An 8,626-nucleotide genomic window follows, 5' to 3' on the forward strand; every position below is an offset into this window, starting at 1 on the left:
CTCTCTCTCTCTCTCTCTCTATATATATATATATATGTGTGTGTGTATATATATATAGATATATAGATATACGTATCCATCTATCTATCTAGTTATCTATCTCTCTCTCTATCTCTATCTCGCTCTCTGTCTATATATATATATATATAGGTAATTGCGCGAATGATGAATTCACGTAATATCAGATAATTAATGGCGGTGTAGACAAAGAAGAAGTCGCCATCTGATTTTCACACGCTTAATTAAGTAATTAAGTATCTATCGTACGAAGTCGACGCTTGGCTGTTCGTGCTGGATTTCCAGCAGCGAAACGGGCAACCGGCTGTAAAATCGATCATTCTCACCGCAAATTGTCTTATCGAACGCCATTTACGAATTTCCTTACAGACGCAGCCGGGGCACCGAGAGCGCGCGGATTTCTACGACTGTAACACGGCTTCTTCTACATTCATTATCGATTGTTAGCGTATTTTCTTCGCACATCTTCAAAGAACTATACAGTAAATCGGGTCGACGGCCGGTAGAAGGGCTGTACCTACATAGGTAAACGCTACATAACGCCACACTGCCGCCGAGTGCTCTGCAGCCGCAGCTACCAGATATCACCTGAAAGGGGGCTTAATGGATTACAGTGTAGCAAACAGGGCTCACCTCGCGATGGTCGGGGTTGTGGAGGGAAAGATATATGAAACTAACGATGTCGCTGCGTGCACTCTCTCGCAATAGGAGACGCCGTGTAAACACGGAGGAAGAAGAGTCGCTTGCCTCGCTCACCCCTGTGATGCCGCTAATTGGCTGATTGTGATTAATTGTCGGCTTATAGCGACGGTGTCACTAATACCGCTAGCACGGTAAGGTAGGACGGTGATGTCTATATCTAACCGCACAGCGGTGTACGCTAGGTTATAACCACACATACAATACACTTGTGTGCATTGAAGGTGAACGAATAAAATAAACACTTCTTTTTCAAATACCACGTATGTACGGTCGGTAGTGATCTTTGAAGCAAATCGAACACTTTTTTAAATACGGTCGGTAATGATCATTGAAGCAAAGTAAACTTTTTCAAAACTGTATACTTTTAGTAACGATCATCGTAAATATATTTAAGCATTTTTCCTTAAGCACTTACCACATATATATATATATATATATATCAAGAGCTAATAAATACCTAGAGTGTACAACGGGAAAACGGGAAAATAGTGCTATTTCACGGCAATATTATTCTACTTTGTATGCGTAGTACTACGTTCTAACATAAGACCAACCGCTTGTCTCTACGATACTCCTAGACCGAGATATTGGAGCGGGATCATGCCTCCCACAGGCCTCACGCCGCCTCGCATCTACAGTATTTACTATCCTTCTTGCCTTTTGCGGGTCTGAAGCGACTTTCCTAACCCGCAAAAGGCGAGAAGGATAGTAAATAGTGTGGATGCGAAGCGCCGTGAGACCTGTGGGAGGGGACGTTTACGAGCCAATATCTCAGCCTAGGAGTATCGTATTGACAAGCGGTTGGTCTTGTTTTAGAGAGCAAAGAATTCTTCTAGACTCGCGGGCAAAGTAGAATAATATTGCCGTGAAATAGCACTATTTTCTCGTTTTTTCGTTGTACGCTCTAGGTGTTTATTAGCTCTTGATATATATATATATATATATATATATATATATATACTTATTATAGTGAGAGAGAGATAGATAAATAGATAGATAGATAGAACAGATAGAAAGGGAATATAGATAGTAGATAGGCGATAGATAGATAGATAGATAGCTGATAGATTAGATAGATGATAGATAGATAGATAGATAAATTAGATAGATAGATAGATATATAGATAAAATAGATAGATATAATAGATAGATTAGATAGATAGATCGATAGATAGATATGATTCGTTAGTGATAGTTAATAGATAGATAGTAGATTGATAGATAGATAGATAGATAGATTAGATAGTAGATAGATAGATAGATAATAGATAGATAGATAGTAGATAGATAGATTAAGTATAAGATAGTAGAGAGATAAGACATGCAGTGCACATGTCAAATCATGTTCCTCATGTCTGCGTGTATATAAATATATCTATATATATATATATATTATATATATATATATATATTACTGCACTCATGCAGTGTCGTTATCTATCTATTATTAATATATATATATATTATATATCTATATCTATAATATAATTTATATTACATAATATACATCGAACGCTAGCACAATTCATTAAAATATATATGTGAATTCCAGCCGTTGTGTTCGCAGATACTAATACTTAACTATTACTACTACTACTTACTACTACTACACTACTACTACTAACTACTACTACTATACTACTACTACACTACTAGCTACTACTTGCTGTGCTGGCTGCTGGGCTCTGCTACTGCTGCTAGCATGCCTGCTGCTGGCCGCTGCCGCTGCCGCTGCCGCTAATACTACTACTTGACTTACTACTACTACTACTGACTACTTACTACTACTACTACTACTACTGCTACTGCTACTGCTGCTGCTGCTGCTGCCGCTGCCGCCGCCGCCACCGCCACCGCCACCGCCACCGGCACCGGCACCACCACCACCACCACCACCACCACTACTACTACTACTACTACTACTACTACTACTACTACTACTACTACTACTACTACTACTACTTCTACTACTACTACTACTACTACTACTACTCATAATAATAATAATAATAATAATAATAATAATAATAATAATAATAATTTTACCTATTGAATTCACCGCGTGAACACGAAGCAAGACATGCGCGAGCGAGCTAACCTATATACGCACCTCTAGTTCGTTGATCGAGACCCAGCAGTTGGGCGGAAAGTTTTGCAGCATTGGCACAAGAAACTGCAAGCAACCGCTCCAGTGTCCGATCAAGAGCATCATACTGATCAGGTTGAAGATCCGCACGAATATATTAGCCATGTTCAAGAACTGCGTGATAAATAAGATCACCTGTATGAAGAAAACCTAAACTAAAATGACGCGCGCGGTCACACGTACGCGAGGTTACGATGAGGGTCATAATATTAAGTCGTTAACAATCTCAAGCCCCCCCCCCCCTTCCCCGTTTCAAAACCGCGCATACGAAAAGCTCGATTCACACACATGCGTCATGATCGTATTTATAATTGTATTTTTCATTTGTATTTCTAATTGTTACATATGTGACGTCTTGCAACTCGATATATTTGGCGGGAACGTGGATGTCATATCTACGACACTCGAAAAAAAGCGTGTCACACGGGGGTTAATATTTATTAGGAGACAGACACAAGAGATTCAAAAGAAGAGAAAGAAATGCCACACACACGCATTCACGGCACACAGACACGCACAAGCCAAGAAGATATTATCGCCCCTGCTAAAACACTAAGGACCAAAAACTTTTACCGGGCGGTTACGTTTCAAGTATCATGGAAACCGATGTTTTGTCAAGTGGCCCATGTCGTGTTATGCATACATGTGAACTGAATACACGCACATACAGCGATAGTAACTGTCAGTAAAGGCTGATGTTATTAATAAACGTTTTAGATTGCGCGGAAGAAAGCTTTTAACGCATCACATGGCATATCATCAAAAAGTTTCTCGATTTTGTTACAAGTGAAACTACCGTTGCTATGTAAACAGATACCTATTATTTTATTACGTTAAGTCAGCCAAGTTGTAATCCTTAGATCTTGGCTAAATGCTAAAATATATGCGTTTTTATGTTATTCCTGCATTGCATTTATCATATTATTACTCCAGTAAATTATAATCATAATATATTGTCTTCGGAAAATTGATAGATAGTTGAGTTTTTTTATATCTTTTTCGTCATGCCACGATCAATACATGGATATATATCTATATCAAGAGCTAATAAACACCTTATTAGCTCTTGATCTATATATAGATCAGATCTATACACATATATATGATTAAATTCTAGTTTATAAATGAAAACATGCACTCGACTACCACACAACAGCTGTATCGCACCATTACCTAACCATAACCGGATTCAAATAGCCGAATTAAAAGATAAAAATTCACATGGAAGTAACAACGCATAATGCGCGTTGAAAAAAAACGTTAACATGTCCCATGCAGCCGACGAGTCACGAAATAAATAATACCGCTGTTGTTTACCCGCTCGGCCACCGTACTTCTACCGAGACGGACACAAGTTGCTAACGCAAGGTTACTATATATATATATAATACTGGTTTCTATGAAATAATTAGGCTTCGGCAATCATCAGCAGCTGACTAGTCGCCGGGCGATCTAACGATTTAGGGGATTTCGAGTTTCAACAGCTGCGCATGCGTGCAGAAGCGTGAGAGATGCAGTCTCGTGTCTGTATACTAGGTGTGCTGACAGCACTTTATCGGCATGCACTGTCATGCTTCTAACTCCAGGCACGACCCCCCTAGCAGTCGCGCCGGGATGTCATCAGATATGCTAACGCTAGTCCATCGGTAGATTGTTTCAGTTCCGCAAACACGACGGCTTTCACGGAAATACGGCTCTTATCCTCCACCGATAATCGCACTGTTTTAGTCCAAGGTTTTAAAGATCCGCAAGGATTATATGAGGAAATTGTTAGTGCCTTAGTGTAGGATGCCGGTTTATTTTCCTATATTTACAAAAAATAGTAGGTTCAACGTATGCACATGCCGAATCGTGTAGGAAAACGAATACCACGTATATGAAACCAGGCCGAGAAAAAATGCAAAGAATATAGATAACAAATTTTGAAGTCAAAGCGTGAGCTTACTCTAATAACCCATATTTTCTGGCTATGTAAGACAAAGTTAATATATTGTAGTCCTAGCTGAATTGCGTGAAAAGTAAAAAAGCACACATCATATCATGAACCGGTTGAGTAACGTTGCACTTACTTTGCTTACTGTTTCAAGAACGAAAGGCTGCGACTGGTCATAACTCAGACTTCTTATAACTGATAGCTGCATGTATAGCAATCAAGATTTCGATAAGTAACCTGTAGGTATGATTTATATATCTCATGTACATCACATTTGAAGTCAGTCGTGTAGGACTTAAACTTTAAACAAACGTAAAGGATGAAGGTATGACAGTAATAAATCAATGGCAGTTGATTGCAATGAACTATCAGCGTAACTAGCAAGCATTGTAGCCACAGCTCCGGTTCATAGGAGAGCGGAGCGCCAGACACCGATATATACATGTAATCAAAACGAAGCCGCGCGCACCCTCTTCCTAACCTCGTACTATCAGGCCGGCAAGAAACGACGCCGCGTGAATTCGCACGACGCGCGTTCAGAATTTATATCTACTTCGACTGAGCACGCGCCTGACAGGCCCGCAGCTAGACGTGAAATAAATGAAAGCTGTCAGGCGGTTTGGCATGCTGTGATCACTGCTGCAAAAGCGTGTGTCGTCATGATACCATCGTATATACGAGGCCAGATACCGATCACGTGACTACGGATGACGATGACGTCACGGCACTCACCTCCTCCCACTGGCTGACGTAACGCACCAGACGCGATAGCCGCAGCAGCCGCAGCAGACTGAGTAACTTCGCTAGTCGTAGAATTCGCAGCGCTCGGCCGGCGTGCAAGATCTGAAAGTTTTCGTCCACATTGCGTTTATTTCCTTCCGTGCTATTGAAGATTAGAAATATGTAGTCCATAGGAATTGAGCTGACGAGATCTAAGCAAAACCAGCTGCGCAGGTATCGCCTGGCGATTTCCCGTGGATTGAGGATGATTTGCTCGGCATTATCCTGCGCGATTATGCCTGAAAGAGAAAAGAACAGATTGGAGCCAAGTCTTAAACAGTATCGCTAAATTGCACAATATATATTATACCGTGCATCGAAATTTGAAACACGTTCTTTACACCAATGACTCATATGGCCAATCTATTCTTTTTTATTTTAGCTTTTCTTTTTGTTCTCTCTCTCGCTCTCTCTCTCTATCTCTCTCTCTCTCTCTCTCTTTCTCTCACCCCCTCCCTCCCTCCACGACACACGCGCGCACGCACAAACGATCGCGCACCTACACCACGCGCATAATTATGCTTACTCACTTCCTCTCTCTTTCTCTTGTCCTCTTTCTCTTTCTCTCTCTCTCTCTCTCTCTTTTTCTCTCTCTCTCCCTCTCTCTTTCTCTTGTCCTCTTTCTCTCTCTCTCTCTCTCTCTCTCTCTCTCTCTCTCTCTCCTACCTTCCCACTTTCTATTTCGCATTCATATAGCCTTCTTCATATCTAATCTGCTAATTATCTTTCGATTTCGCCGCACATTCTAATTCACACGACGGCTACCGTACGTAGAATGCAGACGCAGAATGCTAAACACCGTCTATGTCGTTTTCTCTTTAGTACATTCTTGCGTGATACAGCGGCAGTGCACGCGCACTGCACGATACCAACTGGTGCCTGTCTTAAAACCGACTCGTACGTCACGAGCTCTCTAGGCTAACAAGGCTAGCTCTCAAGGCTAGGCTAGGCCTTGCGCGTGCTAGGCCTAGGCCTTAGGCTAGGCAGCGCTAGGCTCTCAAGGCTAACAACGTTAATTAAAACGGCTAACTAACTACTATATCGTAGGCCCTAGGATTCGTAGCGTCCTTTGGCATTCAGGCATCGCGTTCCCCGAAGATGTTTCGACGTGATATATATGCGATGGGGAAATCCAAGTAGTAGTTTAGTACTTCTGGTCTCTCTATGAAAGAGAATATTTACGTTGTACATACATGCAATAGACAATTCATTATTAAAGAGGCAATGCACCGGAGGGTATGTTATACTACATTAAGTGCAGATTAAATACCGTGAATTCGCCTTTGACTATGTAATATTGATATAGTGTGGGGCACATTGCTTAGTTTTTAATGCCGGAATCTTTACTCGTCCATTGCAAATGTCAGGCTAATGATGGACATGTTAAATATCACAGTGCTCCATACATAATACAATTCAATCACTCTGATAGTCAAATCTGGACACTGACCTTTTGTAAACTATATAATCAATGACCTCCTGAAATCCTTCAACCGACATTACAATTTTCGATATGGCACGCTAAACATTATATTGGTAACGTGCGTTCAGGATTAACCAATGTAGCTTAAATATATAATAGCTTAAGTTAGCTTATATAATGGTTTGAATTTGATTGTCCAGGTTGGTCTATAGTTGCCATTATAACCAGTTTTACCTCGCGTCTACTTCGTTACTAACAGTACTCCATCGTTCCTCACTTATTGATATATTTATCGCCATATTTCTCTTTTTTTGAGATAGGTGCCGCTTTTGACGCCCTGTTTTGAATTGATTTCACGATACAGCGAACTGAGGAATTAATTTCTATATACACGTTCGAATCCCAAGTTATGCCACCTTTCATGCTAACGAAAAAATATCCAAAAGCTAATTCTGTGTTAGAGGATTTTAGCCAATGTTATACCCGTGACGCAAGTCACGTTACACATTAAAATAAGAGGCTTCACAATTTCATCAACGTATCATATAGGAATTTAGCACTCGGCTGGATTTTACGCTCGATCTTTACGTTAGACAATTCTCCCCTCCCTCGTTGTGTAGGTCTCTCTCTCTCTCGCTTTCTCTCGTTCGCGCCGTCTCTACTAATTAACGCTTCCCCTTTTGTCAGAATATGTACGATTCCTCTTTTATCTCATTCTGCTCTCATATGCTACAGCGGAGAACAGCAAGCACCGTCGAATTGAACTGTAACTGTTAATGTTACCAGCTTCGCGGTCTCATTGCCAAAATAATTAGGACTATTTAAAAGATTTTCTTCGGTAAAAACAGCACCGATGGACGTATTTAACATATACGGAGACTATTCCGTGCCTTCGCCTACGCGTCCGCTAAGTTCTTACATTATAGAAAGGAGCGTTTTGCGAGAAGACGAGATTTATTGAAGCTAGATACTTTAGGCATCTCACTGTTTACTGGTATTCATATATGGATCATGTTTCTTCCATAACAAGTAAGGGGTTGAAGGGTTTGAAGAGCAATGTCAATAAAATATGTATAACACACTAAACTGCCCCCAAAGACCTCACTTCGGTGGTATTGGCACTGGTGTACACACGTTGCTCAGAACAGACATTTGAATCACCTCATTCCAATGGGTGAGGGACTGCCTAAGACGAAAAGTACGAAATGTCAGTGGAGTTACTGTCACAACGACTAAGGACATCAACAACTTGCCCAATGGAATGCATCACAAAACGAACAATAGCAACGATGATTAAATATCATACAGTTCCGCAGCTTGATCACAATAGAGCTCAAGTTGATTGATACAACGAGTACAGTACGCGCCCAGTTAATGTTACAGTTCTCTCTATCTATCTGTCTGCCTATCTATCTATCTATCTATCTATCTATCTATCTATCTATCTATCTATCTATCTATCTATCCCTCTCTCTCTCTCTCTCTCTCCTTCTCCTCTTACGATGACACTCACAAAGAGTTGCTGCCGCTAGTTCGTGCTAATTGCATAGCATATAGATGTTCAGCATTGAACTAAAATAGAGCAGCAGACGGTTGTTAACTTCTGCTTGCAATCACTCCCGTG

At 40.8% G+C, this 8,626-nt stretch overlaps 1 protein-coding gene across 1 annotated transcript in view; it reads right to left on the reverse strand.

The window, feature by feature from the left end:
- Positions 1-8,626, reverse strand: part of LOC106819823 (potassium/sodium hyperpolarization-activated cyclic nucleotide-gated channel 2-like) — a 92,909-nt gene that overhangs the window by 59,870 nt on the left and 24,413 nt on the right. Inside the window, exons 3-4 of the mRNA XM_014824407.1 lie at positions 5,532-5,818; positions 2,831-2,980 (exon numbers count right to left, since the gene is read on the reverse strand). Coding sequence (XP_014679893.1) covers positions 2,831-2,980; positions 5,532-5,818 — 437 coding nt within the window. The remainder of the gene's footprint in view (positions 1-2,830; positions 2,981-5,531; positions 5,819-8,626) is intronic.

This window comes from Priapulus caudatus, unplaced genomic scaffold (genome assembly GCF_000485595.1).
Source record: "Priapulus caudatus unplaced genomic scaffold, Priapulus_caudatus-5.0.1 Scaffold40, whole genome shotgun sequence".
Classification (NCBI taxonomy): Eukaryota; Metazoa; Priapulida; class Priapulimorpha; order Priapulimorphida; family Priapulidae; genus Priapulus; species Priapulus caudatus.